This window comes from Centruroides vittatus, unplaced genomic scaffold (genome assembly GCF_030686945.1).
Source record: "Centruroides vittatus isolate TY-2023 unplaced genomic scaffold, ASM3068694v2 scaffold_1152, whole genome shotgun sequence".
NCBI classification, from domain to species: Eukaryota; Metazoa; Arthropoda; class Arachnida; order Scorpiones; family Buthidae; genus Centruroides; species Centruroides vittatus.
The window spans coordinates 55,053-72,349 of NW_027122670.1; the positions used below are offsets into that span (position 1 = coordinate 55,053).

Genomic DNA, 17,297 nt, shown 5'->3' on the forward strand with positions numbered 1-17,297 from the left:
TTTCAAATACATGCATAAATTAGTATTTTAAATCCAAATACACTGTAATTCAATGTTAGGTTTCTAAGTTTAAGTAATTATTTCACAAGGAATGTAGGAATACTTACAAAGACTCAAAATATAATTTACAGAAATACTACATTTAAATGAAGACTACACTGATCCTAATTTCAAAATTAAAAAATTCTGAATTCTGAATAAATGTTAGAATATCACAATACAAGGTTGAAAGGACATCAACAATAAAGTTACCAGTGAATGGTTTAATATCTGTTTTTTGACAGCCAAATTCGGACGTTTGATGTCAAGATTTATTGGACTGGAATGATATAGTAAACACTTAAATTATTTAAGGCTTTTGATTGAAGTGTTTAAGATTTTAGATGGTTCACTGTATTAATACAACCATTTATCACATAAATGTTGATCTTCATAATAATTTTATTAAGTAATGTCAACTCATATAAGCAAAGATTTCTGTTGACTTTTATTTTTAAGATTAATCATTTTTTATGTAAATTGGAATAAATTAAGTTAAAACTGAGAACTTTGTAATATATGAATATTTAACATTTCTGTCATTTATTAATCCTTGACATTATATAATTATTGAATACATTAAATTTTATATATGGTTTATCCTTGAAATTTTAAAAATAATTATTACATCATATCTAATAAATAGTATAACATACTAACTATTTTAAAAATGTATAATAAACACTTCACCTCTTAGAAATTTGAAAAGTGTTTAAAAAATTACTTTTATACTATTACTGCAATATAGGAATTGCTAGAGTACCTAGGTATCAGAGTAGCAACACAAGAGTCATTGCCACCATGTTCTGCCAACTGTCAACATGTGATCTATGGGTTTACATTAAGAAATGACGATATTTTTTTAGTTTAATAAAGCATTTTATTTGTAAAAATGTTTTATTAAACTAAAAAAAATCGTCATTTCTTAATGTAAATCCATAGACCACGTGTTGACTAGACAGAACCTGGCGGCGATGACTTGAGTGTCACTACTCTGATATCTAGGTACTCTAAGAATTGCTATTCTGCATTACAAAAAAAAATATTTAAATGCTACTAAATAATGATACATAAACGTATTATTATATTAGAGGCCCTATTGTCTCTGACAGCACACTTTCACATCTCAAAGTGAAGTGAAAATTCCAGAGTTGTGCTGTTAAAAACAATCAAAATCCCTAACATATTATAAACATTTAATATAAAAAGCTCTACACATTTTTTTCTGTAATATACAATAATTTGTTATTGATATTAACTTGATATGTAGATTAAAAAATTGTAAATAACATAAAAACCTTTAAGAAAATTAATCAATAGTAAAATCAAAAACTAACAGTAATTTAAAAAGTGCAGAGAAACTCAAAAATAATAAACACCTTTTGAAAATGTGCAATTGACATTTAAAATCATTGATAATTTTAAACAGTGATATTTCAAGATACAATTCATAGAACATAAAATAATTTTTATTTTCTTTGTTGTTTTAGATTTTCATATAACACAATTAATATTCTATTTCAACTGTACCATTTTGTTTTACAATAAGAAAATCTGCTTTCACTCAAACATTTCATGTAAATTAATGAGTTCAATATTTAATCTCAAAGGAATAAAAAGGAATTAAGAAAATTTTTAAGAAATTAATAATTTTATAAAATAATAATAATAATAATTTTAAAAATATTTTTTTTTTCAGTGAAACTAATTCTTTGGTAGAAGAATTTATGTTACTTGCAAATATTTCTGTTGCTTGTTTCATTGTTGAAGCTTTTCCCGAATTTGCTCTTTTGCGACGTCATCCTACTCCTCCAACAGGAAACTTTGAACCTTTAATAAAAGCTGGATTAGCTAAGGTTCTTTGAATTTTTATGTATAAATTAATACTTTATAATAATTAAAAATTTATTTGTTTAATCTAATAATTTTTATAGGGATTTACAATTGAAGTTGACAATGGAAAAAAGTTATCCGAATCTCTTGAAAATTGCGTATTGAAAGATAATCCATATTTTAATACTATGATGAGAATGAAAGCGACAAGATGCATGACTCAGGCATTATATTTTTGCAGTGGTACTTTACCTGAAAAAGAGTACTTTCATTATGGATTGGCAGTACCAATTTATACTCATTTTACTTCTCCAATTAGAAGGTTAGTTTTCCATTTTTTTCTCTGAGTAGATCATATGCTATTATTAAACATAAAATTGTTTGCATAATATTAAAAAAATAATAATAAGGACCATTTAAAAGGATAATAAAATATTTTTTTAACTTCAAAAAGGAATTTAATATTCTTGAAAGTTATTATAGAGGGTGAGTCAGGATGAAAAGAAAATATTTTGGGGAATGATAGTATAGGTCATTGTGAGCAAAAACCTTCTCAGATATTATTCTCAGTATTTTTTAGAGCTGTATGAAAGTTGCAATCAAGTCAGTCAAACTTTACATTGCTTTAACTTACATCCCTATCATTATTAGCATGTCCAATGTATGTTTCCAAGAGATGATGCAATGAGACTTGAATTTTGTCTCTGAGTTATGCAGTGGTCATTACCACTAACTCAGAGAAACAACGCATGTTTGGTTGAGTTAAAAAATATAGTGAAGTTCAGGATTCAATTTTTGAGCGCTTGTTTTGAATGTAACACACATCATTCATTATTATTGCTGCATCTGAGTGACTTTTACACAGCTGTGTCTCTAAAATTACTGAGAATTATACCCATGTTTATATAAAGTTTTTTGCTAACAATGACCTATAGTTCCCCAAGATGTTTTCTTTGTCTCTGACTCACCCTGTATATACTATTTAATTATAATTATCATCTTATAAACTATGAATTAAGAGTTAGAGTAAACCTGTGTAAGCTGGAATTACCTGGTACTGAATATTTTTTCTGATTTGGCAGGTTTTCATTTTGAACAGGTATTTTTTTAATCATAGAAAATTGCTATGTTCTAAATAATTTTTTCTCTTACACAGGTTTCCCTTTTATTCAGGTTCTGTTTTGGACAGGCTTTACTGTATATATTTTATAAAACAAAATTTTTTCTAATCTGACCCAAATATCTTTAATTTCAAAGTGCAAATACATAATACACAATATGCAAATACTAAGAAATTTGAAGTTTTAAGTTCTGAAATTTTGTAATTCTTATATTGTTTGAAAAAATAAAATTAATTTAATTTTCTTTCTATTTATAATACATTGATATTAATATATGGAAACAATTTTTAATTGCTTGTTCTGTTCTTTGATTATTATTTTCAAATATTAAAAAGTTAATAATTTAAACAAGTTTAATTATTTTAATAATAACACAAAAACTAATGATAAATATTTACAGATATTCAGATATTATTGTTCATCGACTTCTAGCTACTGCATTAGAAGTAGCAACTGCTTATCCAACTTTGATAAATAAAAAAGCATTGCAGGTAGGGAAATTTAAAAGATAATTTTTAATCCTATTAATTTCACCAATATTAATTGGTGACAATTAATTCTCCAAATAATTTATTTTTTAATTTAAAAAGTAATAAATATTAAAAAATGATGTTTAAAGAAATATTAGCTTTATTAATAATAATTCAGTTTGACCTCTTTCTGCTCTAAGGTTCTAATTCCAAATATTTCAGGATGTAAATGAAATGCTAGTTATGGTAATGTGAATTTAGTACTGACATTCAGCACTAATTGCATGTAAAGAGTTGTTTAAATACTCAACTAGCATGTAGATTTATGTACAGTACATGAACAATCAAATAAAATTAAGTCCTTTATATATACAAAATAAATTACTATAAAAATTACCTCATATTTTATTGTATAAAAATATATATGAATTTCAAAAAAGAAAAAATCTCAAGATAGCTGAGTGAATAAACCATACAAGAAAAACATTATTCACAACAAAATACAAGAACTGATATAGAAAATAAAACTTGTGATTCAGTGTGATGATGGTTTTCTCATTAGATATGAATATATAAAATGAAAATGTTCATATAAAATATTATGTATAGCTCAGATTGAAGTTGTAATACGAAAAAAAAGACGATTTTCATTAAAAATTTCTTACATAGAATCAAATTTACGAATTAAGATTATTAAATATTAAAGTACTGTATTTACTCGTATATAATACGAGGTTTTCATTCTTTTTTCACTGCTTCAAAAACCTAGTTGTACTGTACATGCAAGCGAAGGCTTCTTTGTGTTCTTGCAATAATTTCTGTGAACCACATATAGTTAATGCTGCCATTATAGGTCTACAGCAGGGGTGGCCAACAAGTCGATCGCGATCGACCGGTCGATCGCCAAGCCAATTTTGGTCGATCGCTCGCGATGTCTTGACTTAATGTATTATATTTGTAATTGAACACAACAGTATGCATGCAGTTATGACTCGACTCATAAGCAGTGCACCACGTACTGAAACACAGTGTATAAACATAGTATGTATTTCACACCTTCCCCTCCCCACTTACACTATGCCTATGACAAGTCGATCGCGACGCATTTTTAAGATAAAAAGTAGATCTTATGTATACAAAAGTTGGCACCCCTGGTCTACACTCTATTTATTGTATGTTGGTACCTACTGTAAACAACTTAAGACACACTCCTCTTTGTTGGTTTAATCTTACGTTTACCAATTAAAAACCATGTTACATCTCATTCGTTCGCAGAAAACAGTTCCTTGTCATTTATAAAATCACTAATGAAATACAGGTCACCTAGCAAGATTATAAATGTAGTTATGTCATATTAGTAAATTGTTATTTTTAATGAATATTAGCACATTCTGAATCATTAAAAATAAACTTTTTTCGGTCATGCACATTATAATGTTTTGGTTTTATTTTCCATTCATCACGTATTAAGGCAAACAACCGTGTTTGCCTTAATACTTGCATTTGATAATATTTTGTGTGTGATTAAATGAAATAAAATTAGAATTGTATTAATAAATTCAATTTTTTTTTATTTTGATCTTTAAAGTCACACCTCATCCTATATGAAAGATCGTCGTATATGCAAGTAAATACAGTATTTGAAATTATTAAAAAATTTAAATATTTAAAAATTTACTGCAATAACTTAGCTTTAGAAATTAAATAAATCTTTAATTATGTCCATTAATTAGAAAAATGACAATTACTTTTAAAATGTATTTTATATTTTGTTTGTATTCAAGTTATAATTTTAATTTTAGTTAATTGTAAAATCACAAAAATTATGTTTTAATTTATAATGTTTTTTTAGGAATTATGTAATAATTTAAATTATCGACATAAAAAAGCCCAAGATGCTGGTAGATCATCAGTTACTTTATATATGCATGTAAGTAATTATCTTTTATAAAAGATTTTTATTTACTTTTGACATTTTTTAAAACTTACTTTATAAATTTTTATTTATTTATTTTCTTTACAAATGGAAACATCATGTATATGAGAAAAGATTAACACCACCCAATTAGCAGTATGACTCAGACACATAAAATATAATATATAAAAATACAAAAAAAAAACAGTAAAAATAAGAATAGGACAAAAATATTAAACACTAAGAATTATAAAGTATTCATTTACAAATGCATTTAAAACGACTAAAATCTTCATATAATAAATTTTCAAATTCTGTTATATTATAGAGATGTGATAAAAGTATGATCTTTGAGAAATGCTTAGTCTACAAAAGGGAGTAAAAACACATGATATGTTAAGCATGTTTCATTGAGGAATTTTTAATTGTAGCCAATCCAATTGTATGTTTCCATTAAAATATTTATGGAAGTGCAAATGGTCAAAGTATTTGACACGCTCTTTAGAAATCAGAAGACCCAGTCTGGCCTGGTAACATTTGGATGATACGTATGGGGTAGATTGCAGGGTAAATTCAAAGTTAAATAAATTTTATCGTGCTCTTTCATGATTTTATTTAAAAGAGAGGGGGCAGCCATGGCCTAAATTGATAAACTATAATCTACAATAGACTGAAAATTTGTAAAAAGAACATAATGCATAACACATTATTCAATGAGACATGTTTACAGAATGGCCAGAGGATGCCATGACATATTGCTAATGTTTTTATTATTTTATTGATGTGACACTTAAATGTAAGTTTATTGTCAAAAACTATGCCGAGATTGTTTATGGAATTGACATATTTTAAAGGATTTTTAATAATAGAAAATGATGGTAGAGGAGTATTCCGAGTGAGAGAGAAACACTTTACAACAGTTTTATGGGTGTTAATTTTTAGATTATATTTTTGGAAGAGATCTGACAATTGATGCAAGTCTTGTTGAAGGACATCCAGGTTATGATTTATTATTTTAATATCATCTGCATATGCTATTATAGCAGATTTGAGTCGTTCCAAGAATGTTGTTTATGTAAACAGAAAAGAAAAGACAACTTAATACTGAACCCTGTTGTGTGCTGCAAATTGGTGCAAAATCTAGAAACTCAAATCTGCCTATTTTAATTTTGTAAGTACATGATAGAAAGTAGGTATTGAACCAGGATTGATAAATGGGGTCGAGATCAAAATGCTCATGAAGGGTAGAAAGAAGAATGTTTGGGAGGACTGATTCAAAAACCTGGCTAATGTCTACTGATATGGTAGTGAGTAAATGTGTGTGAGTGGAGTGTTGACAGAGCCCACAGTGTTGAAAGGGTGGAGTTTCAAAGAAATGGTAGGGTATATTTTTTGGGAGACACAAATTTCGAATATTTTGAGTGATATGCAGGCCCCATCCCTTATCATCCAGCTACCCCATTGTCTGAAAAACCCTGTTTGTGGCCACAAAGTGAAAAAGTAAAAACAAAAGAATGTTAATAATTTAAAGTAATAAATAATGTTAACATAACATAACATAATATGAAGATGTAATATCAAAACATTATAAAAATTAATCAGTACTTAATTTTACTATTCCTTGATGAAATAATTCTTCATATGATTAAGCATAATACAAGTCATTTAAAATATGGAAATGGGTTACTTAACACCATTATTTTATTATTTTATTAGCTTATAATATTGAATATTGCTGATTTATCTGTTTATTGGTCAGAATAAAGTTGTTACAGATTAATTTCAGGATGATCATAATGTTAAGTCTTGAATTTTAGATTTGTTCATATATACAAACACTGAAAATCTCATATTATTACATTCTCAAAAACTTTTCGTATATGTTCAGATGTTATTCTTAAATGAAATAAAATATCATATATTTACAACAATTTTGCATAGTTTTAACTCTATTTATATTAATAGAATTAAAATTATTGTAAAAGTGCTACTTTGCAAAAATGAAATTAACTGAAAATAGTATACATAAAATTATTATTATTTTAATTCTCTTCCACTCTAAGAAAACACTGAAACATTTCACTCGAATAATCTTTTATTTGAGACTATGAAATCCTATTATTATTAAAAATCCTTTTGGCAATAGTAAAAAATTATAAATTTCAAAAAAGTCCAAAAAATCATAATTTTATCCTTAACAAATATTACTATTTGAAGACAATATACATAAAATTGTTTTTCATTAACATTCTTTCACTTTTCTTTTGTTTTTAAAATAGTTTTCCAATTTTATTATCCTTTCTTTTATATCTTCCTTATATGAAAATCCAGATATGAAATGATAAGAGCATTTAGGCCAAATTATTTTGTTCAGTAATTGTATGCATCAATAATTCTATCTTATTGGAATAAATTTTTTTTCCTTTCTTCTTTTTTTAAGCACACTGCAATTTGGAAAACAGATTCTTTAAATTATGATCAGTGTATGTTAATTTCATGGTTTTGTTATTTTCTATTTACAGTTAGTTTATGTCAAACATCTAAAGGTTTTTAAATTATAATAAATGATATTAGCATTGCAGCAAAATTTTTTATTAATAAATTTTTAATGAATAATTGACATTTTTCAGTTTAAAAAAATAGTTATTGAAAGTGAAATAATAATTTAAATTATTTTTTTAAAATTTAATTTTATATTATTTTAGCTACTACTTAAAGATAAAATAATTGAAGAAGATGGTTATATTTTTTCTGTTGGAGAAAATGCCTTAATGATTTTGCTACCAAAATATGGTTTAGAAACAAAATTAAATTTGAAGATGGAATTAAACACATCTATATTTACATATAATGAAGAAGTAAGTTTATTTTTCAATCTCATTAAAGCAAGAAACTCAAATACTGTTGTAAGTAATTAAGTAATAATTACAGTTTTTCAGAAAATGTTCTTAACAATTTATTTTTATATTTTGATAGGAAATGAGTCATACTGCAAATGGAGTTACTTTAAGTATTTTTGATCCAGTCACCATACAAATACATATTGATAGATCAAATATTCAGCATCCTTATATACAAGCTCAACTAGTGAAACCATTTGTAAGTGTATAAAAGTTCCCTAAATTATAAGAAAAAACTAATTTATAAAATAATGATATGAACTGAAAATAAAACTATAATTATAATTCTGATTTTAAAATATCAGAATTATAGTTTTATTTATTATAAACTCATTATTTAAAATTAAGATATAACTCTTTTATAATATTGTTTGAACATTAATAGTTTTGTAATATTAATTAAAAAATAAATCCTAGAAAGTTAAAGTTGTAAGTTATGATAATTTTCACATTAAATATTGTGAATTGATATACAATAATAATAATAATAATAAAATGCTTGAAATATTAAATGGTTAAAGTACTGGACTGATAACAATTCAGTGATATACTATATCTGATAGGCATTTAAGTTGCTTTTTATGCTGTTTATCCAGAGATAATGATAACTATAATCAAAATTCTGATTACAGTTAAGCAGAGTTTTAAAAGTGCATTTTAACTTACTTCTTTTGGAACATGCTAATTCTAATAACATTATCTGTGATCACAATAAGCTGATTCTAGTATATTATCTTGTTAGAATATGTACAGAGTAGTAATATACAGAGGAATCAATGATTTACTCTCAGTGCTCCAGTGGTGAACTCTGAAAGTAATGTTCAAGAGAGCAGTTGATATGCAGACTCAGAAGTGCATATTAACCAACCATATATCAAATTACGCTGGATTTTTGTCACCATCTTGTTTCAATAGTTATTTTGTTTCTTTGATAGTTTCGTAAAGTTTGTCATAGATAAAAGAATGAGTTTAATTTGTAATATAGCAGCAAGTTAAGATAGATTGTTCAGAAAAGAACAACAGATATGATGTAATTTACAAAATGTCATGTGATATTTTTCCTGGTTCAACACTGTAAAGCTGCATATCTATGCAGCTTTTCAGCTCATAAAAGTTAACATTGTCTATGGGAGTGACCCCTCTGTATATTACTACTATGTGATGTGGTTAATATCTACTAATAAGAACTTTTTCTCCTCATTTGTAACTTGCTTGTTTATATCAGTGAGATGGAGAATTGATGATATAGAAATTTTATTTATGCCATGAAATTAATTATAGCAGAATATTTCAGTATGAATGTCTAATAAATCTATTTTCTACAAATTGATATGAATGTAGCAGTTTTGAAGAAATATTATTTGTTCACAAAACTGGATCAATGTAATGGTGAATTTATTTTTCAGATTGAAGGATTTAGTGTTCCATCAATCGTTGAAGGAGGTCCACCCAAGAAAAAGCGCAAAACAAAATAATTCATTAAATAAATTAATTAAAAACAAAATATAATTCATTGTATATTTTATTATTTGTTACAAAAACAAAATTATAAAATTTGTTAATATATATTTGCATAATAATTATTAAAACTGATTTTTATATATTTTTCTTCCTTTCTTGATATGTTTAGTTATTAATAGAATAAGAAAGCAGTCAATTTCATTATTTATTCTGGCTATGAATGTTTGCTGTAATGTTAAATATTTTAAACAATTTAATTTCTTTTTTCAAAACTGTGATTTCTACTTAAAAATCAAAAAGGACCAATGATAGTCTAGCGATATAACACTGAACTATTGACAAGATCAAATCTCAGTGGCAGCAGTTTCTCTGGGTCTGATGTTTACTCAGTCTTCTTTCCAAGGGTATCAAGTGAATCTCTAGGAGATAAAGTCAGCACCAGTATGGGACTGGTTTCTCATTCATTTCTCTGGCCAGGCTCTGAACAAGGATTGTACACCCTCTCCCTAATGCACCTTGGCAGACTTAGGACTCTACCTTACCTTTACCTTTAAAAACCAAAAAAATATTTTCAAAAATTGCATCATACATCTTTACAGATCTATATCTTAAGGGTTAAACTTGGCATAACAATATGCTAAACAAGAAAAAATATTTCTCATGTATTTGTGTGAAGACAGAATGATCCTTAACTTTCTTATTTTAGGAGTGAAATTGTTTTTAGGATTTTGTTGTTTTCATTATTGTTTTAGTGTATAGAATGGAGAAAACTGTCAAATAACTTTCAGGCAGATTGAATTTAATTTCAACAAATATGATTAATTGTTCTATAAAAAAATCTAGTTAGAAACATATTAAATTTATATCCTCTCCATTCTTTCTTTTTCTATCAATAGATTCAGTATCTATGATAAGAAAATGGAACAATTTAAGAAACAGTCATCTCATTCTAATCCATAAACATGATTTGAAATTGATTGAAAAATATGTACACATTTCATTTCATTCATTAGAAATTAAATTTTTATATTAACTGTTTAATATTTTAGAAAATTTGAAGTGATTAAATTACAATTGACATAAATTTTAAATTTTAATATATTTATAATGATATATAATAAATAAATAAATAAGCAAAAATATGATGGATTTTCAGAAATATTTAATATCAATAATTAGTGATTCCAGATAATGATAAATTACTTTTTTTATAGTCCGTAAGACTATATATTTGAATAAATACATAATTAATCAACTCCTCAATTCATTTATTTTTATTAACTATAATATGAATGAAAAGAGAATCTGTTAATATTATTTAATATTATGGTGACTTCTGTTTACCTTGAAATCATAACAACTAATCTTTAGAGTTAAATTTAACTCTTGGATTGTCCCTAATTTTACTTATCTCTCTATTCCTGCATAAAACTTTATAATAAATACTTAATTTGACATCTTTATTGTATTAGTATATGCAATTATACATAAAATTTTTCTTTTAAAATTTACTAATAAATTCAGAGGATATGTTATCACACTGAATTTATAATGTGGCATGTAGTAAGACTTAAAAATATTTTATCAACAAAAGAATATTTAAATATAAAATATCCTTAAATAGCAGAGAAAGAATAGTTATATTTATTTAAAATATAATTGAAAAAAATACTTGTAATTAAATATTTCATTAAAATATGTATTTTTTCAATGATAAAAAATATGACCTCAATAGGTCAATAGTATCAGTTTCTAAAATTATTTGATACTCTAATAGTCAATCTAGAAATTAAAGTGCAAATTCAGTCATATTAATTTTCTATAATTATAAATAATTCAAATTATAAAATATATATTTTCAGCCCCTAATAAATTACTATAAAAGCATATTAATTCTCTTAAAAAATTGTATTTATAACTTCTACATTATATTCAAAATGATTAAATTGGGGACTGGATAACCATAGTTTAATTCTTCATATTTCACTAATTCTATATAATTATGTCTTATTAAAAATTAAAGTAAATAAATTTTTCTTTAATAAGATTTTGTATAAAAACACTTTAAATAATTTTTTAAAGTCTTTAAGAGAGATTTTAACATTTATTTCGTACAAATATGACAATGAAATCATTTTATATAGTATCTGTAAAATATAAAAAGTATTTATGAAATAAATTATATATATTTGCATTAATTTAAATATATAATTATTCAAAAATAATATATAATGATATACGCCAGTTTCTGTCTATTTGTTATTTTTTAAATAGAATCAAATGAAAACATTATAAACAGATTTTATAATGAACTAATTTTAGTTCACTCCTTAAGAGGACAGAACTAAAATCAGTTCATTATTTGTCTTATCAGTTCTTAAAATGTCTTTTATGGAGGGGAGAAGATGTTAGAGATATATTCTGACGTCATTTTAAAGTGACCTTCAACTTAATGATGACAGAAAGCAGTATGATTTTTACAGAAATTTTTTCCTATAATTACGGAAAATGCAAATACACCGTGACAAGAATTAAAATGATGATGAAATCTTTATGTTGATAACATTCTAAGTCATCAAATATATAATTTTCATTTGGTTGATTTAGGATGATAAATACTTTTCCGTTTTTTAAAATAATATATGAAGGTATTTTGAAGTAATAATTGCATAAATGTAATCAAAATAATGCTCAAATTCTAATACAATCTTGTTTGCATAAATGCTGTGTGACTGCAGGATGGCCTGCGATTATGACGTCAGCCTGCCGTTCTGTGGATCCGGGACCGATCCGGTCGAGCAAGTCGATGTATGGTCTGGCCCCGTCCCACATCATCCAATGATCCGTATTGCAGGTCTAGTCGAACTCACAATGGGTATAATTTAAAAGGCCCCATTGGTACCGCAAGGGGGAAAGAAAACTGAGATGACGCTGTTGTTATAAACACAATAATTTGTCTCTGTCACTCTCACGAGTCAGTCAGTCACCTAATACATTATCATACACATACTTACATTGAAAGTTTCAAATTTGTGATGATTGTAGATCTTAACGGCGTAGAAATTTTGTTAAATATGTTAGTTTTATGTCTTAATTAACATCAATTTCTTTGTAACTCGATGTCAATTATATTATGAAAGTATCGATAATTACATGAACATTATTTTGTTTGATATTCTTTGCCAGTTAATCCTTGAAACAAGTAACGCTTCGAGCATTTTGATAGTAATATTTACAGAAATTTTTAGAAATGTTTGCAGTCTCTAAAAATAGAGGGTTATGAAACTGGAATTAGAAAATGTTTAGTGATGATCAATCCAATACGAATTCGATTTTAAAGATGGCCGCCTTTCTTGCCGGCAGTTTTCGTAATGCCTGAGTATTTTATTGCACCAAAAAATTCCTTCGACAATTTCCTAAGAGAATAAAGCGGAAGAAAAGTGAAGGTAATTTACTTCTGACGCACCAGCTTTGAAGTTTTCTCTATTTCCTACTCCTTGAGCACGATTGCCGCCATATTTGCTTAAGAAGAAAAAGCAGCCTTTCGAGGTGCTTGGAAAAATACTCTCGAATCAGATTTCCATTGGCTCTCAGACCCGCTCAACTCAAATTTAGGAACGTGTTTTGTGAAACGCTTAATACAGTGCCGAAAATAGCAACGCCAGACAGATCATTCCTATTAAAACTGTATAATAATACACTTGTTTGTTCTTAATTAAACTAGTGTAAACACATTAGTTGTACAGTAAATGATGTAAAAGTTATTGCTCATATATATGATTAAAGATATAAAAATAGATTGAAAAGTGATTCGCCATATAAATCTTTTTTTAATCTGAAATGATTGTGGCCGTCCGCATTATTCGAATTTTCGGTTTACCGGGGTATCATCGGTTTACATTACCTCGGATAATCGGGTTCTACTGTAAGCAGATCGCATTGTAATTCGTCAAAACTTGTCAAACAGTGCTAGGCCCACGTTATCTATCCGATTTCTATCGTCTTTTTAGGCTCATGTCGTAGTTCTTGCGAAATGAGACGATTACTGTTAGCGCATATTCATAAGATATATTAGCATACAGTAAGTTAGTACAGAGTAAGTTTAATTAAAATATTAGAGAACAGAGTACGATAGTTTATAAAACCAGCAAATAAGTTTATAAAATATGAAAATGTATATCAATAATCATACCAAAAACATCCTCAATATATTTTCTTATAAATTTAAATACAGTACCATAAAAGTGGATAGATATAAATTGGTAAGAAATTATACAATTATGCAAAACATATTTAAAATCTGATAGAGACAGATATTAGAATCTAGTAGAATCTAGAGACAGATATGAAAAGATTAGCTGTGATACGACTGCAATCAGATAATGCCACCACAGTACCTTAAATCCTACCCTAATATCCTAAAAACCATCGCAGAGACTCATTGTAAAATTTTCAATCTACTTTTTATTACAGGTCTTTGAATGTCAAACATTCCTATATAAAGCAGTAAAAGATCCACAGTGAGAAAAACTGCATCATTGAGCTGAACGAAACAGGGTGACCGTTTTGCTAAATTGCCCACCATAATACCGTTTAAACTGATGTATATATGGTGGGCAGACTCTGGACTTCTAGACAGTATCAGGATAGATGATCGTCTCGTGAGACAAGCACGAACAGCTGCAACTCCATCTTTTTCCACTATCCAGAGACAGGTGGAAGCCCCTCTCTTCTTATACCATAGAAAGGCAACTAACAAAAGGTTGTTCTAGATTAGGCTGATCCTTTGTATAACTCGTTTTTAGAAAATTCAATTATCGTTATTTCAAGTTTAGTAAATTTTATTTCAAATTTAATTCTCACGATTATTATGCGTGTACACGGTTCATAAATCTTAGAACGTTTACTACTGATACGCCATTAAAAATAAAACTGATTAACTTTTCCTATATTTTGTTCATTTCGAATATTTTTTTTATTATTTCGACGGACCATATTTCGCCACTTCCCATATCTAGGCAGAACGTGATCTGTTAAGTAACTTATGAACCGTCGAGCGTTTGTGTGGGGTCCGAGCGTGGAGAAAGCCACCTTTTACTATTTATTTTTGAACAAATGAAATACGTAGAATGTTTACTAATAAAAAAAAGCAATCTTAATGTTATTATTATTAACAAAAAATCTTCAATTTATATGGATAGGAGCCACTAGAAGAATCGTAAGTTTCCTCCGGGTCAGGAGAAACAAACGAGAATTTAGTTTTATATATTCACAATCGAAGATAAAATTATTATAACGCCATGGGCTATCGAAAAGTTTATTAAATTAAAAATCTTTATTGGAAGAATGAAACTTTAATTTCTTTTTATAATTGCTTATCAGTACGGGTATACATCGCCTTACGTCGGTAATTGGTCCCAGGAGAGGCGACGAAAGTCGAATTTACTTGTGTAGTTACGACATAAGTCGAAACTACGGTGGAAAACGCCAATAATGAGCACTTAAAGACCGCTAAATAAGACGACAACACAGAAACACAGATGTTTTCATGTTTCGTTCTCTAGGATTTATGATGATTATATTAATATTTAATGTAAATGTACATATTTTAATATGATTTTGTGTGATTTTAACGCTTTTCTAGTGATATTACGACTTCAGTATTTGTGGCGGACGGACGTAAAGTCGAATAAAATGACTTAAACTTGATTTTTATTTTTCCATATACTCAGGGCCGGATTTACATAAGGGCATTTGGGGCCTGTGCCCAGGGCCCCCACAAAACTAAAAAAAAATTATGTTTAAACATAATTTTTTTTATATTACCGCGACAGCCTAGTGTGGCCTAATCATGAGGGCAACAGGCAGAGAAAACCAAACCCGGGAAAAAACCTATGAAACATCGGAAAATTTCGGGAAAAAATTTCACATAGGTATTTTTCAGTTAAATTAAAATAATTAGTTTTACACAATAAAATATATGTATGTTTACAATAACCTTATTTTTAAATGAAATTTACAACTTCCTAGTTCAAATCTAATTGAAAGTACAGTATTTTGTGTAAATTTTCTAAATCATCAAATTTGCCTACTCTTAAAGGGGGGACCCCCACCGAATTTGTGCCCAGGGCCCCTGGATTGGTAAATCCGGCCCTGCATATACTTTTTGACAAACGACGTATAATCGAGAACGACGTAACTCGAAGTATACCTGTATATAATACCTGCCCTAAATCCGCATTTCATATATAACGTTAAACAGAAAAGCTATCGTATTGATACTCTTTATACATATTATATTTTGCTAAACAAAATGTTTATTTTTTAAATTATATAATGATGATTGATCATATTTTGAGGATAATATCAATGTGAATAGGAGAATAATTAATCACTAAGTGAAAAATTATTTAAATAATAAAGACGAGGAATTTATTTGTGAACATTTATCAAATTATACTATTATTTATTAAATAAAAATAAAAATAAAAAATCATATTATATATATGCACTCGAGTGATATCCCTCCCCTTAATTTCGAAAATATAAAAGTAAAAAACGATAAATATTTCTTTAATCAGTATCTATCCTAAAATTTGATAAAGTAAGGTTCAATACAGATAACCCCCCCTTTTAAATGTTTTTAGATATTTAATTTCTAACTGATTTAAAAGAATCAACGGCATTTATTTTTTCCGTTTTGTGCAGTTAAAATTATATATTTTTTCCAAACTAAACATGAATTATTTCGGTATCAATTGAGATAAATTATTTTTATTAAAGTTATAATATAGAGAATAATAGAGAATAACTTTAAAAATTATTCTCCATTATTATTAGAGAACAAAATATGTTTATTTGATAACATTTTGAAATTTTATTACTATTCTTTACTGCATTTTTTGACGAATCATCGCTGTTTTGTTTCTTTGTTAGTACAATATAAGGATAAAGCAGTCTACAGATAGTTATTTATCACTCATTATAAAACAAAAACACTTTTCATATGCCTGGTATGAATAACGAAACATTATTATTCATTGTGAATTCTGTTTGACTAAACGGATAATAATGAAGCATTTCAAATAGCCATTATCTATCAGACGTAATCTGTCACTACTATTATTAATCACTTTTTGAAAATAATACAAAGGTGTAATTCAATCCGGACAAGTTTCACAAATCGTTACAATAACATTTGTTAGACAAAGTTCAAGATTTACTAAAGCTTTCGCGATAACACAGATACTTGTGTTTAAAACTGTAGGCTTTATTTATACTGATAAACGTAATGGATGTTTATAATAATTATGTAACAAAGTTCGTAAATTAAATGAAAATTTTTCACAAATTTATTAATTCCCAAACGTTTTCATCAACTCATACGGCGATTCTCATTGCCAGCGGTAACGTTCCTTTCTTTCCTGCCTTATCAAGCGTCAAGTTTTACAGTATTTTATTTAAAAAATAAAATAAAATAAACTCGATATGGGTGGATTCTATTAGTGACTACACGTCCTCTAAAATATTTATATTTCAGATAAGATTTATCGAAGTG

At 27.0% G+C, this 17,297-nt stretch overlaps 2 protein-coding genes across 3 annotated transcripts in view; one reads left to right on the forward strand and one right to left on the reverse strand.

Annotated features, from left to right (window-relative positions):
• Nucleotides 1–9,771, forward strand: part of Dis3 (exosome complex exonuclease RRP44-like protein Dis3) — a 34,726-nt gene extending 24,955 nt beyond the window's left edge. For both annotated transcript variants that reach the window (XM_067284160.1, XM_067284161.1), the window contains 7 exons: nucleotides 1,739–1,895; nucleotides 1,974–2,194; nucleotides 3,394–3,484; nucleotides 5,316–5,393; nucleotides 8,084–8,236; nucleotides 8,355–8,477; nucleotides 9,685–9,771. In XM_067284160.1, the coding sequence (XP_067140261.1) occupies nucleotides 1,739–1,895; nucleotides 1,974–2,194; nucleotides 3,394–3,484; nucleotides 5,316–5,393; nucleotides 8,084–8,236; nucleotides 8,355–8,477; nucleotides 9,685–9,753 (892 nt within the window). In that variant the 3' untranslated portion in view covers nucleotides 9,754–9,771. The remainder of the gene's footprint in view (nucleotides 1–1,738; nucleotides 1,896–1,973; nucleotides 2,195–3,393; nucleotides 3,485–5,315; nucleotides 5,394–8,083; nucleotides 8,237–8,354; nucleotides 8,478–9,684) is intronic.
• Nucleotides 9,772–10,190: 419 nt separating this feature from the next.
• Nucleotides 10,191–17,297, reverse strand: part of red (LysM peptidoglycan-binding domain-containing protein red) — a 48,123-nt gene continuing 41,016 nt past the window's right edge. The window contains exon 3 of the mRNA XM_067284164.1: nucleotides 10,191–10,287. Coding sequence (XP_067140265.1) covers nucleotides 10,284–10,287 — 4 coding nt within the window. The 3' untranslated portion in view covers nucleotides 10,191–10,283. The remainder of the gene's footprint in view (nucleotides 10,288–17,297) is intronic.